General features: G+C 39.4%; 1 protein-coding gene across 1 annotated transcript; it reads right to left on the bottom strand.

The window, feature by feature from the left end:
- On the bottom strand, positions 1 to 19,895 carry bod1l1 (biorientation of chromosomes in cell division 1-like 1). The gene is made up of 24 exons (XM_073820249.1): positions 19,779 to 19,895; positions 18,815 to 18,939; positions 16,691 to 16,908; positions 16,272 to 16,601; positions 15,096 to 15,245; positions 14,828 to 14,991; positions 13,906 to 14,002; positions 13,699 to 13,819; positions 13,502 to 13,556; positions 12,009 to 13,418; positions 9,433 to 11,926; positions 9,289 to 9,344; positions 9,156 to 9,210; positions 8,779 to 8,828; positions 7,989 to 8,076; positions 7,850 to 7,905; positions 6,598 to 6,646; positions 6,412 to 6,464; positions 5,963 to 6,020; positions 5,753 to 5,829; positions 5,563 to 5,632; positions 3,381 to 3,483; positions 3,232 to 3,306; positions 1 to 1,175 (listed from the first exon to the last, which is right to left on the bottom strand). The coding sequence occupies exons 1-24, from the start codon at positions 19,893 to 19,895 to the stop codon at positions 1,076 to 1,078; spliced, it is 6,171 nt and encodes a 2,056-aa protein (XP_073676350.1). The 3' UTR covers positions 1 to 1,075.

The raw sequence follows: 19,895 nt of genomic DNA, 5'->3' as shown, positions 1-19,895 counted from the left end.
TTGAGAGGCAAAATGACTTTATATGAAGTTATGATTTCTGACAAATCTATTTGCCAGTGGAGCCAGAAAAAAATAAACTTAATTCAAATACAAATGTTTTTTTTTCTGATCCCATTGACAGATATTTGTTCTTGTTTTAATCAAAAACTCAAAACTCACTTTGATACACTTTTCAGAAAACCATCATTTGATTGTGCCTCACCAGTAAATATATCTTAAGAATATTTAGATATTTATACTAAAAAAGAACATCAGTTTTTTCAAAGTTGTACTTATTGTCATATAGTCCTGTTGAGCCTGGTTTTGTGTTTAAAGGAGAGCTAGTTAGTGCCGAGTTTAAAAAGGAGCTGCGAATGAAGGAAATAACTGAATGGAACATCTAAAGAGATCATATTCAGCCTCCTACTGGAACAAATGAGAACGTCTCTGTTAAAACACACACAGCTGCTTCCTGCTGCACTCGATTAAAACGTCCAATAATAAATGAGCGACGGAATAATCTATTCTTAGCTGAACCGCAGAAATAAAAGCCCTTCTCTGAAAGCCTCTCTCATTCTCTCGCACACTTGCGACGCTTAAACGGCTCTGTATTATCAGCCTCAGTCTGGTAAAGCTCTTCTGGTCAACCAAACTATCTTTGGCACCCAGAACACTGGAGACTAAACGCCAAAAACCTTCAAGACTTTTATAGACTGGTGATTTATATCTATTATAACACTCAAGTTAATAACTCAACCATACGACAAAACAAAACATAAAACACAGACTGGAGCAGAGCAATATTGGGGTTTATAATAAAAAGGTAAAAATATAAAATGGAAAAATACTGACATTCACAGAATGAGCATCTCTGACACACACACACACACACACACACACACACACACACACACACACACACACACACACACACACACACACACACACACACACACACACACACACACACACACACACACAGGTATAACAACACTGGCGTTGATGAACTGAATGAGATATTTCCACACACAGCAGCTCTTCATCATCCTTTAAACTTCTACTAATGATGAACCTGATGAGATCAAACTGAGCCTCGTCATCGTTTGGCTCTTTTTGAAGGCGGATCGTCAGATTTCTGTCCTCCACGTGTGCGAGGAAGAGCTGGACTCGAGTCACGCTTGCGTCCTCTCGCCGATCTGAGACACAGAGATGAAGGAGACGATTCTCAATTAAATTAAATATGTGACCCTGGACCACAAAACCAGTCTTAAGTCGCTGGGGTATATTTGTAGCAATAGCCAAAAATACATTGCATGGGTCAAAATTATTGATTTTTCTTTTATGTCAAAAATCATTAGGAAATTAAGTAAAGATCATGTTACATTAAGATTTTTTTGTAAAATTCCTACTGTAAACCTATCAAAATGTAATTTTTGATTAGTAATATGCATTGTTAAGAACTTAATTTGGACAACTTTAAAGGTGATTTTCTCAGTATTTAGATTTTTTTGCATCCTCAGATTGCAGATTTTCAAATAGATGTATCTCGGCCAAATATTGTCCTATCCTAACAAACCATACGTCAATAGAAAGCTTATTTATTGAGCTTTCATATGATGTATAAATCTCAGTTTTGTAAAATTTAACCTTAAGACTGGTTTTGTGGTCCAGGGTCACATATGTGACACTTTAGCAAACTACTGTTTAAGGCGAGACACTGTAGGTGAATAGGGTAAAAATGTACTAATAGTTATCCCCTTACTCAGTTGATTGATTGCATTGATAATTGCAAACATTTTTTGTATTACAAGGTTTAAATATGCAAATGAGGTATTATCTAATTTGCATACATTTCTAGTGCAAAAATCTAAACACTGGATGAAGTTGGTTTCAAAACTCTTGTTTAATTTTTTTGACATTAGAGTCAAATGTTTTTACAGAGGGATTTTTCTCATTTTGTCGTTCCATAATTCAGAAAATACTTAGACAGAAAACAATGTTTTTTTCTATGTTTGGAGAATAAAATGTTGTCTAAAATCAAGCAAATTATATATGAACAAATCCTTCTGAAAAAAACCTTCAGGATATAGACAGGAACACAAATGTAAAGTGTGGTGTGTGTAAGTGCTGCTGAAGTGGAGATTTATGGCTCAGTGTAGGAGAAAACACTCTTGGCCTTTAAAAACATGGATTGTAATTGAAATCTGTTGACACAAATAGATAAAGTGCTATAAAAGAAAGACTTAACAGCGTCTTCTTCAGTGTTTTCTTTCCACTAGTCTGAAAAAACACTTTATGAAAAAACAAAAAGCCCAAAATCTCAAACTTGACAGGTGCATGAATAAACAGTTTTTGCCTGCAGTGTCTGCCCTTAAAGAACTTAAATTGGACACATTAATACACAGTAGTATAATGAGTAAAAAAAATTCAAAAATGAGATGGATAGATACTAAATACGCTACTATAGCAGTTGTACTATAATGAAAAAAAAAGAAGTAAAATCAAATTAGATAAATAAATACAGTATTATAACAGTACTATAGTGTGTAAGAAAAAACAAGTAAAAAATTAAATACTGTACTATAACAGAGTAAGAAAGTAGGAAAACATTTCAAATGAGATATATGAATACACACAGTACTATAATGAGGTTCTATATAAGCAGCATTAATATTGAATTATGCCAAACAATATTTTTCAGATACATCAAAGATGTTAAGATGTCCATGTCAAATAAAATGTACAAAAGTGATTCTGTCTATAGAAAGCACTTTGTAAGTCAAGTGTCTACTTTTAAGGTTTCAAATGTTTTTGGAGAATAAAATATCACAATTTGGTTGAAATAATGTTACATCGTTACATTGTCATTCAGTGTAACACAACATTTTTGTGAAGATTCTCTTTTATTAACTTGTACATATTAAAATATATAAAAGAATAATAAGGGAGCATGTTAAATTTTCCTGTGAGTAAAAAAAAAATTCTTAGGATACCTAGGACAGTGGCAAATTTGGAAAATGTAGAACTAATTAGTATTTAGGGCGAACGTAATTTGTCTTTTAATGTGCCATAAATTGATTTTTGTTGTAAATATGCCTGACAAGATTGTCACACTGAATAACGTTTTAGTGGGTGTCTTCTGTAAATGAGGGATTTTTTGCTCCGAAAAACAAACACAAAAATGCAATTAAATTAAAGAGAAAACTTTTAAATATTTTTTGGAAAAACAAATTTAAAGCAGTATTACATTACCGTGTGTTTGGAGAGTTTTCCTCTTTCCCGCTGAGTTTAGTGAGAGCTCGAGTGGACGGTTTGCTGGGTTTATTTCTGAAAAACAAACAAGAAGAATGAGGTTTGATGGAGTGAGCCGTCAGCGTCGGTGAGATGGACGTCTGTCATACTTCTCTGCCTCCAGACGGGACGCGGCGCGGGTCGTCGCTCTGCTTTTGGTCTCTTCCTCATCATCCTCTTTTTCTCCGTCTCTTTTCTCCGATGCTCCTGTATCTGTGGACCAGAGGAACAGAAAGAAAATCCTCTAGAGCAGTGCCTTCCAAACCGGGCTTCAATAGAAATGTTTACAGGAAAAGTGCAAAACTTATGAATGCAAAAAATAAATAAACAGATTAAAAGAAATATCTAATAAATAATAAGATACAAACAAATGAACAAATCAATAAGAGAAATAATTAATAATTTGCTTCAAGTAAATAAGTAAATAAATGAAAAATTAGATTGAATGAAATTAAAACAAAAAAATGTATATAAAAGTAAAAAATACAAATTTAAATGAAAAATAAACAGAATTTAAACAGTGCTGTGTAAGAAAAAATGTAATCAGAAATAAAATCTAAAAAAATAAATAAAAAGTATGAGTAAAAAAAAATTACTTTCACAGTAACGTTTAAAATAAATTACTATATTACTATATACTATATTAAAGAGAAATCATTTTTATGAGAAATAATAAATAATTTGCTTCAAATAAATGAGTAAATAAATCAATCCAATGAGCAAGAATTTTTTTAATGCAATCAGAAATTACATTAACATAAATAAAAATAAGATTAAAACAAATAAACATATATAATAGTAAAATATACTAATTTAAATGAAAAAAAAATTAAAGAAATAAAAAAATATAAAATAACTTTCACAGGAATGTGTAAAAATACTATAATTTAAGAGAAATATTTTTTTTATGAGTGTGATTAATTTGCTTCAAATAGATGAGTAAATCAATCCAATGAGCAAGAAAAAATGCAATCAAAAATGAGATTAAAATAAATAAAAATGAGATTAAAACAAACATTTTATGAGAAATAATTAATAGTTTGCTTCAAATAAATGAGTAAACAAATAAATCAATCCAATGAGCAAGAAAAAAAATGCAATCAAAAATATGATTTAAAATAAATAAAAATGAGATTGAAGCAAACGTGAATAAAAGTAAAAAATATAAATGTAAATAAAAATAGAAAAACTGTAAAAATAAACTACAACAGTACTGTGTAAGAAAAAACTAATTAGAAATAAAATAAAAATAAATAAATAAGTGTCAATAAAAAATAACTTTTACAGTAGCATGTGTAAGAAAAAAATTACTATAATTTAGCAAACTAAATAATTTTTAGTTTGTGAACGAATGAAAAATTAGATTAAATTAAATTAAAACAAAAAAATGTATATAAAAGTAAAACATACAAATTTAAATGAAAAATAAACAGAATTTAAACAGTACTGTGTAAGAAAAAAATGTAATCAGAAATAAAATCTAAAAAAATAAATAAAAAGTATATAAATAAGTCAATAAAAATTACTTTCACAGTAACGTGTAAAATAAATTACCATATTACTATATAATATATTAAAGAGAAATCATTTTTTTATGAGAAATAATTAATAATTTACTTCAAATAAATGAGTAAATAAATCAATCCAATGAGCAAGAATTTTTTTAATGCAATCAGAAATTACATTAACATAAATAAAAATAAGATTAAAACAAATAAACATATATAATAGTAAAATATACTAATTTAAATGAAAAAAAAATTAAAGAAATAAAAAATATAAAATAACTTTCACAGGAATGTGTAAAAATACTATAATTTAAGAGAATTTTTTTTATGAGAGTAATTAATTTGCTTCAAATAGATGAGTAAATCAATCCAATGAGCAATGCAATCAAAAATGAGATTAAAATAAATACAAATGAGATTAAAACAAACGTTTTATGAGAAATAATTAATAGTTTGCTTCAAATAAATGAGTAAACAAATAAATCAATCAATCCAATGAGCAAGAAAAAAATGCAATCAAAAATTTGATTTAAAATAAATAAATAAAATAAAAGTAAAAAATATACATTTAAATAAAAATAAAAAAACTGTAAAAATAAACTACAACAGTACTGTGTAAGAAAAAACTAATCAGAAATAAAATTAAAAAAAATTAAATAAAAAGTAAATAAATAAATGTCAATAAAAAATAACTTTTACAGTAGCATGTGTAAGAAAAAAATTACTATAATTTAACAAACTAAATAATATTGTTGACATATTTAAAAAATAATGGTCTACACACCTGAGTCATCTGTGGCAGAGGAGGTTTTGGAGGGTCGTCCGCGGCGGGTCGGTTTCTGCTGCCTGTCCTCCTGAACACACACACACACACACACACACACACACACACGTATATATAAAACACACACACATTAGTCATTTACTGATATGTCAGTGCACACAGACTGTGTCAGGAATGGTTGTTTACTCACAGTAACATCTTCCTCATCCTTCTTCTCCTCCTCTTCATCACTCGCTTTGGTCGTATCCTGATCTTCAGACGGACTCGCTGACAGAAACAGAGGCAGATTCAAATGAGCGTTCAATCATTCTGTACAACTTTCACAAAATGAGACATTTAGCAGAACGGTCCCGCTGCTGTTTTACACACAATGATCATTAATGTGATGAAGACGACTGACCTTCTTTTCTGTGTTTGGCAGATTGTTCTGCTTCTTCTTTCATCTCTGCTGTTGCGTCCTGCAGAAACACGCATTGTAAAAGCTGTTCACACACACACTGGAAAAAATGCTTTTTTTACTTCGATTTTTTGTCTCGTTTCCAATCAAAATTATTGTCCTGTTTTCAGACAAAACAAGGTAAAATTAAGCACATCTTTGCTTGAAACAAGCTAAATTATCTGCCAATGGGGTAAGAAAAATAATCTTGTTTTCTGTTTGAAATGAGATTTTTTTTGCTTACCCCACTGGCAGATTATTTTGCTTGTTCAAAGCAAAAACTGACTTAATTTTGACTTGTTTTTTTCTGACAAGAAGAAAATCATTTTTACTTGTCTAGAAAATTAAATTTTTTTTTAGATATTTTGGCTGGAAACAAGTAAGAAAAGCATTTTTTGCAGTGATTGACTTACCGGAGCAGAAACAGGAAGATCCTCTGATCTCTTCCGTTTCAGTGCAGGTTTCACTAGAGAGAGAAAGACAGACAGGTGAGGTGAACTGATGACCTACAGACAGACAGGTGTGTGTGTGTGTGTGTGTGTGTGTGTGTGTGTGTGTGTGTGTGTGTGTGTGTGTGTGTGTGAGATTCAGACAGTCACCTGGAGGAGTGTCTCTGGTCTGAGCTGTGGAGCGGCGGCTCCTGCGGCCCTGATGAAAACAACAAACACAAACATTCAGTCCCATCACAAACTATGACTCATCTGTTGATCATTGATCACATGACCCTGGAATGAACATCTCATCATGGTCTTCGTGAACCTTCTAGTTGAATCTGATACAAAACATGATGATCAAATACTAAAGCAATGCTAGATCTAATAGTATTTTTATCATATACCAATAAAAAACATTTGTAAAGACTGGGCTGTTCTGTAAACGTCTGGTGTGAAGATGATGATGATATCAGTACTAGACAGTGATTATTTGTCATTTACACACAGAACATTTAAAGTGTGCGTATATTGGTAGGTACATGTCACAAAAAACTTCACAAAAAAACGTATAATAAAGATGTTCATGTCTTTATTTCTTCTGTCGTAAAGAAATTGTGTTTTTTGAGGAGAACATTACAGAATTTTTTTTCTCCATATAGTGGACTTCTATGGCGCCCCCGAGTTTGAACTTCCAAAAAGCAGCTTAAATGCAGCTTCAAAGGACTCTAAACGATCCCAGCCGAGGAAGAAGGGTCTTATCTAGCAAAACGATTGGTCATTTTCATAAATAAATATTTGTACAGTTTTTAACCTCAACTGCTCATCTTATCTAGCTCTGCAATGCGCAAGCTTAGTCTGTGTATTCCAGTTGAAGACAGTTAGGGTATGTCAATAAACTCCCATCTCATTTTCTCCTACAACTTCAAAATCGCCCTACATCGCTGTTTTACATTTTTAATTAAAGGCCATTATTTGCACGTTTGTTCACTTTGTAAACACTGGGTCAGTACTTCTGCAGCAATGTAGGGCGATTTTGAAGTTGAAGGAGAAAATGAGATGGGAGTTTTTAGACATACCCTAACTGTCTTGAACAGGAATACACAGAGTATGCATCGCAGAGCTAGACAAGATGAGCAGTTGTGGTTAAGTAGTACATAATTTGTAATTTTTTTTAGAAAATAACCAATTGTTTCACTAGATAAGACTCTTCTTCCTCGGCTGGGATTGTTTAGAGCTCTTTGAAGCTGCATTTAAACTGCATTTTGGAAGTTCAAACTCATGGGCACCATAGAAGTCCACTATATGGAGAACAATCCTGAAATGGTTTCCTCAAAAAACACTTTTCAGTCTTTACTATCTGTACATTTTAGTTCTGGAAGTGAACTACTCCTTTAACTGAAGAATCAGCCAAACACACCTCTTTTGGCTCCTCCTCTACAGCTGGCTCCGCCTCCTTTGACTGTGAAGCAGAACCTTGTGGGAATGAAGAGAAACACTGTCATGTGATCAGGAGTGTTTGGGGAGAACGGCTCACTGCAGATGTTACTGAGACTCACGTTTTTCTCTCTGTGGAGCATCAGATGCTTTGGAGGATCTTCCTCTGCGTGGAGTCCTGCTCGATCGCTCCTCCTCTTCATCCTCACACTGTCAAATACAGAACACACTTCACAGGAAGAACTGACTATGGAAGGCCATTTCCACCACATGAGAAACAAATCATACTTATGACTATGAAGGTCATACTTATGAGATTCATGGCTTTAAATCTTGTAATTATGACAAACTAAGTCATAATTATAAGATAAAAACTTAAGAAGTCACTTATGAAATATCAAGAAAAATCTACAATACAAAGTTGATACAAATAAAATCATAATTTTGACTATTAAATTCATGACTATATACTGTATGTCTAATTTGGTTCTTTTAGCTCAATTTTCTTGTTTTTTTTTTATTTCATGACTGACTTTTGTCATAATATTGACTTTTGTCTCATAATTATGACTTTTTTGTCATCTATTTTTACCTAATAAATGTCTTATGTCATAATCCTGCCTTTAAAATTAAATTATAACAGTATGTCAATTTCAACTTTTTATCTCATAATTATGAATTATCAAACGGTCATAATTTATGTCATAATGTCACAATTACTTTTATGTTATAATTTTGACTTTTCTCTCATAATTACAACTTGGTATGTCATAATAAGTTTTAGACAATTTTTTTTAATTTTCATCTCTTAATTATGACTTTTAAAGTTACGACTTACCACAGCATAATTTTTTTTCTTACATGTTAAAAATAAGCTTCCATATCAGAGGAAAAAAGGAAAGGAGAAGTCACCTCTTTAGTAGCTGTTTGCTCTTTTTCAGTATCGGTTCTGGTTTGATTCGCTGCAGTCAGAAAAATTTTCATTTCAGATTCCACAGCTTTTTCATTCAGAAAACATGAGATCTTGAGTCAGTCGTGTGCTGCAACTGTTGCTGTTTACAATAAAACAAATCTACAAACTACAAATGATATTCAGCCAAAAGCAGTCAGTGATTCTGTCTCTTGTTGCTTGGACACACACAGCAACAGGTTTATTAGGCTGCTGTCACTTTAAGACCTAATGCATGGATCCAATATATTGACACAGTTGACTTCTTTCTTACCTGGATACTCAACCCAAAAATATTTTTACATAAACATTTTAAAAATTCAAGCACACACATACACACCTGTCCTCTGAGCGGATGATCGTCCTCTTCGCTTGCCGCTCTCCGTCTGCTCCACCTGATCAGACAACGCCATTAGTGACAAACAAACGATTCCTGTTGAAAATCTGCTGATGAAATGAATCTGATTTGTTACCGTCTCAGAGGCGTCTGATGACTTCTGTTCCTGCTCGTCTGAGACAGAATCAGCGCCTGTATCGGACACGAGTTTTGCTCAGATGTGGTTCACACAATCACACTCTCACCATCAGAAATACATAAACTCGTCATCATCACCAACCTGTGTCTGTGGAATCCATCTGCACAGGTTCAGCTGCATCTGTGCTGAGTGTCTGCGCAGACTCAGCTGTGTCTGCAGTGATTGTTGGCACAGGTTCGGCAGAATTTTCCATGACAGTCTGCGCAGACTCAGCTGTGTCTGCTGTAGGGGTCTGCGCAGGCTCATTTGCATCAGTCTCATTTGTTTCTGCAGTGAGAGTCTGTGCAGGCTCCTCTGTTTCTGTGGTGAGTGTCTGCGCAGGCTCAGCTGTGTCTGCTGTAGGGGTCTGCGCAGGGTCATTTGCATCGGTCTCGTTTGTTTCTGCAGTAAGGGTCTGTGCAGTCTCTGTTTCTGTGGTGAGTGTCTGCGCAGGCTCAGCTGTGTCTGCTGTAGGGGTCTGCGCAGGGTCATTTGTATCAGTCTCTTTGATTTCTGCAGTAAGGGTCAGTGCAGTCTCTTCTTTTACTGCGGTGAGTGTCTGCGCAGGCTCAGCTGTGTCTGCTGTAAGGGTCTGCGCAGGCTCATTTGCATCGGTCTCGTTTGTTTCTGCAGTAAGGGTCTGTGCAGTCTCTGTTTCTGTGGTGAGTGTCTGCGCAGGCTCAGCTGTGGCTGCTGTAAGGGTCTGCGCAGGCTCATTTGTATCTGTCTCTTTTGCTTCTGCAGTCAGGGTCTGAGCAGTCTCTTCTTTTTCTGTGGTGAGTGTCTGCGCAGGCTCAGCTGTGTCTGCTGTAGGGGTCTGCGCAGGCTCATTTGCATCGGTCTCGTTTGTTTCTGCAGTAAGGGTCTGTGCAGTCTCTGTTTCTGTGGTGAGTGTCTGCGCAGGCTCAGCTGTGTCTGCTGTAGGGGTCTGCGCAGGCTCATTTGCATCGGTCTCGTTTGTTTCTGCAGTAAGGGTCTGTGCAGTCTCTGTTTCTGTGGTGAGTGTCTGCGCAGGCTCAGCTGTGTCTGCTGTAGGGGTCTGCGCAGGCTCATTTGCATCGGTCTCTTTTGCTTCTGCAGTCAGGGTCTGAGCAGTCTCTTCTTTTTCTGTGGTGAGTGTCTGCGCAGGCTCAGCTGTGTCTGCTGTAGGGGTCTGCGCAGGCTCATTTGCATCGGTCTCGTTTGTTTCTGCAGTGAGAGTCTGTGCAGGCTCCTCTGTTTCTGTGGTGAGTGTCTGCGCAGGCTCAGCTGTGGCTGCTGTAAGGGTCTGCGCAGGCTCATTTGTATCTGTCTCTTTTGCTTCTGCATTCAGGGTCTGCGCAGTCTCTTCTTTTTCTGTGGTGAGTGTCTGCGCAGGCTCTGCTGTAAGGAGCTGCACAGACGCATCAGTATCTGTCTCTTCTGTGTCTGCAGTGTGGGTCTGCGCAGGCTCATTTGTATCTGTTATTGCTGTGTCTGCAGTAAGGGTCTGAGCGGTCTCATCTGCATCTGCAGTGACCACTGGCGTAGATTCAGCTGCATCCTCAGTGAGGGTCTCAGCAGGTGATTCAGCTATTTCTGCAGTGGGGGTCTGCACTGGCTGTGTCTCAGCAGTGTCTGTAATGCCAGGCTGCACAGATTCGGCTGCATCTGCAGTGTGAGTTTGCATGGACTCCACCATGTCTGTCATCTCAGCTGCATCCGATGTGACAATCAACTTGGATTCATCTGTCTCTGCAATGAAAGTCTGAGCTGTCTCAGCAGCATCTGCTGTAAGGGTCTGCACAGGCACGGCAGCTTCTTCCACGTCTGAATTATGGGTTTGCGTGGACTCTGTAGTGAGAGTCTGCGTGGACTCGTCTGCATCTGCAGTAAGAGCCTGCGCAGATTCTGCAGTATCTGTAGATAGGGTCTGTTTTGACTCGGCAACATCTCCAGTGAGGATCTGCATAGGCTCAGCTATGTCTTCAGTGACTGCAGGCACAAATTCATCTGCATCTGCAGTAAAGGTCTGCGTGGTCTCAGCTGTGTCTGCAGTGAGTGTCTGCGTGGGAGCAGCGAGTGTCTGCGTGGGAAAAGCTGCATCTGGAGTGAGAGTCTGTGTGATCTCAGCTGCGTCTGCAGTGGTCGTTGGTGTAAATTCAGCTGCGTCTGCAGTGAGAGTCTCCCTGGGCTCAACTGCGTCTGCAGTGGTTGTCGGTGCAAATTCAGCTGCGTTTGCAGCAAGGGTCTGCATGGTCTCAGTTGCATTTGTAGTGAGGGTCTGCATGGGGGCATCTGCGTCTGCAGCGAGAGTTTCCATGGGCTCATCTGCATCTGCAGTGGTTGTTGGTGTAAATTCAGCTGCGTCTGCAGCTAGTGTCTGCGTGGGGGCAACTGCGTCTACAGTCAGAGTCTCTATAGGCTCATCTGCGTCTGCAGCGAGAGTCTCCGTGCTCTCATCTGCGTCTGCAGTGGTCGTCGGTGTAAATTCAGCTGCGTCTGCAGCTAGTGTCTGCATGGGGGAAGCTGCGTGTGCAGTCAGAGTTTCTATGGGCTCATCTGCGTCTGCAGTGATCGTCGGTGTAAATTCAGTGAGAGTCTGCGTTTCTTTCTCATCTGTCTGCTCATCACCACCCTAAAAGAAAAAAATTAACATGTTACAGGAAACACTTGATCATCAATCCGAGACTGTAGAAGCTACCATGTCATGTGCTTACCGCTGATGTCACTTCCTGTAACCCGAGAGCCTCTGTCTCCATGGGCTCCGCTGCGGTGGCAGATGTAGGCGTTACGGCAGACTCAGTCTCAGAGTATTCCAACACATTTCCTGTGTTCCTGTCCTCAATTGCGACCCGAGAATCTGCGGGGATTAGATCAGAGGAGCGTGCGATATTCGGATCCATGGAGAGCAGCACAAGCGCCGCTTCTTTCATCTTCATGTCAGCCTCTGTTTCTTGCTGCACGGCGAGGTCTGGGGCGGAGGTGCGGACGTCCATCAGGCTCAAGAGGGCGTCGGCCTCTGCTGACAGTGAGTGTGGCTCTTTGAGCACCACCTCCTCGTCCTCGGAGTCAGGAGTGACGTCGCTCAGAGCGCCGTAAGGGTCGTCCGGTAGAGGCGTGGTACTGGAGACGGCGACGGGTTCCGGTGCAGTCGGCGCTGCGTGTGCTGGTTCTCCAGTGCTGGAACTCTCCTTCTCTTCCGACTTCCGCTCAGTGTCTTTCTGCACCTTCTTCTCAGTGGTTTTCTTTGAAACCTTTGTGTCCTTCGGTTTCTCCTCTTTTTTTTGCTCTGCAGTTCCTGGTTTATTCTTCGCTTCTATTTTTTTGTCGGATTTTGGATTCTGGGATTTAGACTTGTGTTTTTCCGTAACGGATTTGACCTTCGGTCCCGTCTCCGCCTTTCGGACGTCGCTCTCGGTTTCTGAGCCGGATTTTTGCGGGAGGTTCTTGTCTGCGGTTGAATCCTTCCTGTCTGTCCGAACCTTGGGCTTCTCTCCTGGTTTAGCCTCCGGGTGACTCTTTGACCTCTTGGGAATCTCTTTAGGATGCTTGTCTTTCTTCCGGCTGACCTCTGAACCCGTTTCGACCTCTGACCTCTCCTCCGAAGAGCCGGTGGAGTCCAGACGCCGGAGCAGCTTCGAGTCGCCCTTGCCGCTCACCTTCGGCTTCTCCTTCTCGTTCACAGCCGTCTTTCCTTTCTTCAGGTTCCCTTCATCGGCAGCTTCAGACACACTCGTCTTGCTTTCTCGGGAAGACACGGAACTCTTCCTGTCTGGCTTGACCTTTGACCCCTTCTTTTCATCAACTGCTCCTTTCGAAGTCCCTCCGTCTTTCTCGTCGGTGGTGACGTCTCCGCTCTTCCTGCTCTCTGTCTTGAGTTTGTGCTTTAGTCTTTCGTCAGGGACGTTGCGCTCTTTCTCCTTTTCTTTGTCCTTGCGCTCCTTTTCTTTAGAAAGCGAGTCTTTCCGAACGGTTTTCCGGCGCTCCTCAGTTCCCAGCTCCAGGTCCAGGATGAAGGAGTGAACGCGGTTTTTGTCAGGGACTTTCTCCTCACTGTCTGTCTTCTTCCTGCGCTGCTCCTCCAGATCAGACGGTCGTCGCACTGACTTCAAACCTGTGGACTTCACCTGCAGAAAGACAGACAGAAGCGTTCATTACAAAGAGAAAGAGAGAAAGAGAGAGAGAGAGCTGGAGAATGAGAGACACTTACATCTTTGTTGGCTGAATCGCCTTCAGTGTCACTTTTCTTCCTGTCGTCCTCTTTTCTGAAAATAAAAATTCAAGAATTGACTTGTCATCTGGTCTGTTTATGCATCGTATGCAGCTTTCTGAAAACCACCAGCACCGATCTGATTGGCTGGTTTTAGGAAACTAGTTACTGGATTTGTCAAAGTTTGCCCCACAAACCTGGAGTCTCTCTTTCTCTGTCTGCTCAGAGCCACTTTCTTTTCCAGGAACTTTTTCTCTTTTCGAGCCTCTTTGGCACGAGGTCTCTGATCCGCAGAGAGAGTCGCCTGTTTCTTGCGATCTGTGTGGAGAAAATCAGAGTCAGAGATCAGATCATTAATACACTCACACACACACACACACACACACACACACGAGTGCAGGTACCTTGTTCCTCGTTCTGAGCTGCTCTCAGTCTGCGTTTCTCCTCCATTCGCTCACGGTTCTGCTGCCGCTTCAACAGACGCTCCTCTTTGTCTTTGGCCTGCGGATATCAACAGCATCAACAACAAAGCCCAGACAAAAATTGTGCATCATGTGTACTACAACAGTATTATTACTATGAAACACTGCTTTGATTGCTATATAAATATTTGTATATGAAAAAAAACTATTATGTGTAACAGGGTTCGTACAAATATTGTAAAATGAAACTCTGAAACTTTTGTGATTTTCAAGGACTCCAGAAATCTCACTTATCAAACAATGTCTTATCTTTCTAATTCTAAAAAAAAGATAAATAAAAATCTGTATCAAGTATGCAATGATGTCAACTTCAGAGACAAAAAGAGAAAGAGAAATAAAGCACATAACATTTACAATGAACAGTTACTCTGGCAGCAACAGGTACCATACCAATTTAAATAATATACTATATACACTTTGTTTTGTGTTTATAAAAGTACTGCCTTAATGGTCTGATGTTTCCTAGAAAAAAAATAAATAAAAAAATGTCCCGAACTGAATCAAATGATTCACGAACACGCACCCAAACTGAATACATTTTTTTATTTGGAAAATGTAAACAAGAAATGTATTAAATTTAGTATCCTTCTTGATTTTTTTTTTTTAAATCGCAAATTTTTCTACTAATATATTTTACTATATAGTTTTTTTTAAATTGTGCAGCATTTTGGAACACTGTTTTTTGGAGTGCTTTATAAATATATTTTTAAAGTGATTCACAAAATTCATGAAAATTTACATCAGCATAGCTTTACACTCAATTGACATAATTCCGCTGGTGTTTCATGAGTGAGGCCCATCATTAGGGTATCTAGCATGTCAAAGATCACGGATGTGTTCTTACCACTGAGCGCCGTCGCTGCTCCACCGTCACCTCGTCATCAGAGTCGCTGTAGTAGCGCGAGTACAGGAAGGGTTTGTGTACGTATCCCTGTCTCACGCCGCGGGGCTTCTTCTCCCTGCCGCCCTCAGAGTCGTCTCCGGCCGGCGTCTTCTGCCCTCCCTCATCTACACACACACACACACACACACACAGACGTGTTTGAGCACTGCAGCAACACACACACACACACACACACACACACTGACTGATCATGTGATGCGCTCCTCACCCTCAGAGCTGATCTCCCCCTCCTCTGTGGACTCAGACAGCGGCTCATCCTCATCGCTGTCTCCCTCAAACGAGGACAGATCGCTGGTGTGGACCGAACTCACCGTGATGTCACTGAGACCCTCCAGATCTGAGTCCTCCAATGAATACTCTAGTAACACAAACACACAAACAAAAACGTTCATTTTGGTTTAGGTTAAAAATTTATTTCAGTGCATCACTATAAGACCTAATTTTTGCGAATTGCGAAAACGATTAATAAACTCTAAATTGCATTGAAGGATTAGCTCTATTCAAGAACAAAAATTGACAGACAATTTATACACCCCCTTGTCATCCAAGATGTTCATGTCTATCTTTCTTGAGTCGTAAAGAAATTGTTTTTTGAGGAAAACATTTCAGGATTTCTCTCCATATAGTGGACTTCTATGGTGTCCGCAAGTTTGAACTTCCAAAATGCAGTTTAAATGCAGCTTCAAAGGACTCTAAATGATCCCAGACGAGGAAGAATGGTCTTATCTAGCAAAATGATCTGTTATTTTCTAAAAAAAATTACAATTTATACACTTCTTAAATGTTAATCTTGTCTAGCTCTGCAATGCATACTCCATGTATTACGGTTCAAGAAAGTTCGGGTATGTCGAAAAACTCCAATCTCATTTCCTCATTTTCCTAAATCGCTGTTTTGCTTTTATTTGTAAAGTGAGTTTGACCTTCTTTGCTTGTTCACTTTGTAAACACTGGGTCGGTACTTCTGCAGCGATGTAGGAGGATTTTGAAGTTGGAGGAGAAAATGAGATGGGAGTTTTTCGACACACCCTAACTGTCTTGAACTGGAATACACAGAGTGGACAAAGAGCTAGACAAGACTGGCTTTTTAGGTTAAAAAGTGTGTAAATAACCAATCATTTCGTTAGATAAGACCGTTCTTCCTCGACTGGGATCGTTTAGAGTCCTTTGAAGCTGCATTTAAACTGCATTTCGGAAGTTCAAACTCAGGGCACCATAGAAGTCCACTATATGGAGAGAAATCCTGAAATGTTTTCCTCAAACACATAATTTCTATATGACTGGAAAAAAAAAGTCATGAACATCTTGGATGACAAGGGGTGAGTAAATTATCTGTACATTGTTCTTCTGGAAGTGAGGCAGATCTCTGAGGGGTTTGTCGTCGTACCTTCTCTGAGTCGTTCTCTAGTCTTCTGTTTGACGCTGGATGGTTTCTGAGAGTCAGTGTCGCGGTTCTCCTCTTTGACCTTCACTGAAGATTTACTGCTGTTCCCTGCATCTCCTTCATCCTTCACCTCCTCCGTCTCCACCTCCATCTCTGCATCCTTCTCCTCCTCTTCCTCAGGCTGCTCCTCCTCCTCCGGCTCCTCCTTCATCTCTGCGGTTTGCTGCTCCTCCTCAGTGATGTCGCTGATGTCCATCTCCTCCTCTCTCTGCTCGTGCTCAGTGCCGCTGGTCTCTGGGATCTGAACATCAGCGCTGGAGCTCCCAGCTGGAGCTGTCAGAGCAGAACGTTAGAAAACGTGACTTATATCCCAGATAATATTTAATGAGAAGACTGTAGATTGTCATATGTGAGATGCTCACCTGCATCATTAGCGTTGTCTGGAGTCAGAAGTATAGCTTCCTGGTGTTCCACAGGAGGGGGCGGCCCTATAGGAGGCAGTTCGTCCTCCTCCACATGGCCGTTCGGAGACAGAAACTTGCGGACGACGCGCTCCACCTGCGGCCGAAAGGTGTGATGGACCTTTGGATCAACGACCTGAGCTACGATCCTGTCCACTCCCTGCTCCAGCATACCGGACCTGACCCACACACACACACACACACACACACACACACACACACACACACACACACACACACGATGAAGAACATGAGAGACAGACGAACGGAGAGACAAGGAAAGAGATGAAAAATAAAAACCCACATTCAAATTGCATTATAATGTTTTTATTAGCTTATCCAGTTAAAGACGCTAGATGCAGCACTGCTGAAATTATAAATTATTGCGGGGAAAAAAAACATCAATGCAGAGAATGTGTTTATGTCACAACTGAAATTAAGCTGTTCACACAGAACGCATTATTTCACGCATTTTCCCATCCCCCCCGCATCATGTTTAAATGAAAAAAAATAAGCCGTATGATCGGCTTTCGGTCCTTTGTATTAAACTCATTCATGCATACATGATGCTGTTTTATTTATAGTTGTTTAAGTGACTTAATTACTTGTAATTGGTTTATAAATATTATTTTAAACATTATGCACTTTTTTCACAGATAGTCATGTTATTTTATTGCTTTGAAATAACATGCATTGATATTTAGTTCAATGCGCCTTCTTGTGGCCTCTGGAGAGAAGCAAAATACTTTTTAACACCCCAATGAAATTATGCATTTTAAATTTGAATATAGTTTTAATTTTGATAATATTTAGGTACAACATTTTAATTTAGTTTTTTAGCCATTTTGACAGACAGACGGACGGACAGACAAATGGACAGAGAGACATATAGACAGACAGACAAACAGAAGGAAGGACAGACAGACAGACAGACAGATAGAAGGACGGATGGACAGAGAGACATATAGACAGACAAAAAGAAGGGCGGACAGATAGAGGGACGGACAGACAAAAAGACAGATAGACGGACGGACGGACGGACGGACAGACAGACAGACAGACAGAGAGACATATAGACAGACAGACAAACAGAAGGAAGGACAGACAGACAGACAGATAGAAGGACGGATGGACAGACAAATGGACAGAGAGACATATAGACAGACAAACAGAAGGACGGACAGATAGAGGGACGGACAGACAAAAAGACAGATAGACGGACGGACGGACGGACGGACGGACGGACGGACGGACGGACGGACGGACGGACAGACAGACAGACAGACAGACAGACAGACAGACAGAGAGACATATAGACAGACAGACAAACAGAAGGAAGGACAGACAGACAGATAGAAGGACGGATGGACAGACAAATGGACAGAGAGACATATAGACAGACAAACAGAAGGGCGGACAGACAAACAGAAGGACAGACAGATAGAAGGACGGACAGACAAAAAGACAGATAGATGAACGGACAGACAGACAGACAAATGGACAGAGAAACATATAGACAGACAGACAAACGAAAAATGTAACAGAAAAAAATTAAACAAACAGAAAGAAGGACAGACAGACAGATAGATAGAAGGACGGATGGACGGACAGAGAGACATATAGACAGACAAACAGACAGAGAGACATATAGACAGACAGACAAACAGGAGGAAGGACAGACAGACGGACGGACGGACAGACAAATGGACAGAGAGACATATAGACAGACAGACAAACAGAAGGAAGGACAGACAGACAGACAGACAGACAGATAGATAGAAGGACGGACGGACAGACAAATGGACAGAGAGACATATAGACAGACAGACAAACAGAAGGAAGGACAGACAGACAGACAGACAGATAGATAGAAGGACGGACGGACAGACAAATGGACAGAGAGACATATAGACAGAGAAACAGAAGGGCGGACAGACAGACAAATGGACAGAGAGACATATAGACAGACAGACAGACAGATAGAAGGACGGACAGACAGACAGACAGACAGACAAATGGACAGAGAGACATATAGACAGAGAAACAGAAGGGCGGACAGACAAACAGGTGGACGGACAAACGTACTGCAGGACCAGCTGTCTGATGCTGTTTCTCAGCTGGTTCTTGTTCAGCTGTGGGCTCCATGTGTGGTTCGCCAGATGATTGGACACAAAGTTGTCGACTCGCTGTCGTAAGTGCAAATACGCCGGCTGAGAAAAAGAAAACAACAAAATTAACCCTATTAATCTACTGTATCATATTTGATGTGTGAATTTATAAGGCCTCTAAATGACATGAACTTTGCTGTTAAACCTGTTTTCACACTCAATCAACTCCATGTCTTCTTTCGTCTGGTTGATATTTTAGAGTTTTTTTTATCAACTACAAACGTCCACCTTCTGTGGGTGCTTCATGTATGTTTTTGCTGTCAAATCTTAACTGATTTTGATCAAGTCAGAATAACTCTAGTAATATTTCCAGATGAACACATACTGGACTGAAGCAGCTTATTTTTACTTGATTCTCCATCAATCGTTTTGTAGAAAAATCTGTGGGTCTCAAATCTGATCAAGATCTTTTGAGGAACGTTTGTTTCCAGAAGCTGTTGCTCAGTGGAGGAATAATCTTCCCGAGCCTCCAAAACATCTAACATCTTATGAGGAACGATTATTTGTTTCATCTCTCAAAATACAGGCTATTTATTAAGGTAACTCATTAACATAAACCTGAACTGCTAAACTGACAGTTAGCTTTTTTAACAGTTAACGAATGTACTAAATTAACAATTCAATGATGAACTGCCTTTAACTGAAAATTGGTTGTTTATGATACTGCATTATTGACACACTGTTGTCCTGTTTAATACTGAAGTTGCTGTGACACAACCTGTATTGTTAAAAGCGCTATATAAATAACGGTGACTTGACTATAAGTCACAAACAGCGCAGTACTGGTTACTTCAGAGAACACCATGTTATTACCGTGTTAAACTCATAGTAAAAGCGTGTTACTTTGGTGTTGTTGTGAGGTAAATGTGTGTGTGTTTTGCCTTTGTATCCACGTCCGCCAGACAGTCTCTTCGGAACTGATCGAACAGACCCTCCGTCTTCAGGTGATTGACGATCATCGACACCAGCTGCGGGTCACCGGGATGAAGCGCCGCCAT

Source organism: Garra rufa, chromosome 16, assembly GCF_049309525.1.
Source record: "Garra rufa chromosome 16, GarRuf1.0, whole genome shotgun sequence".
Lineage (NCBI taxonomy): Eukaryota > Metazoa > Chordata > Actinopteri > Cypriniformes > Cyprinidae > Garra > Garra rufa.
The sequence above is the reverse complement of the archived record's forward strand: the minus strand, read 5'-3'. Positions and strand labels throughout refer to the sequence as shown.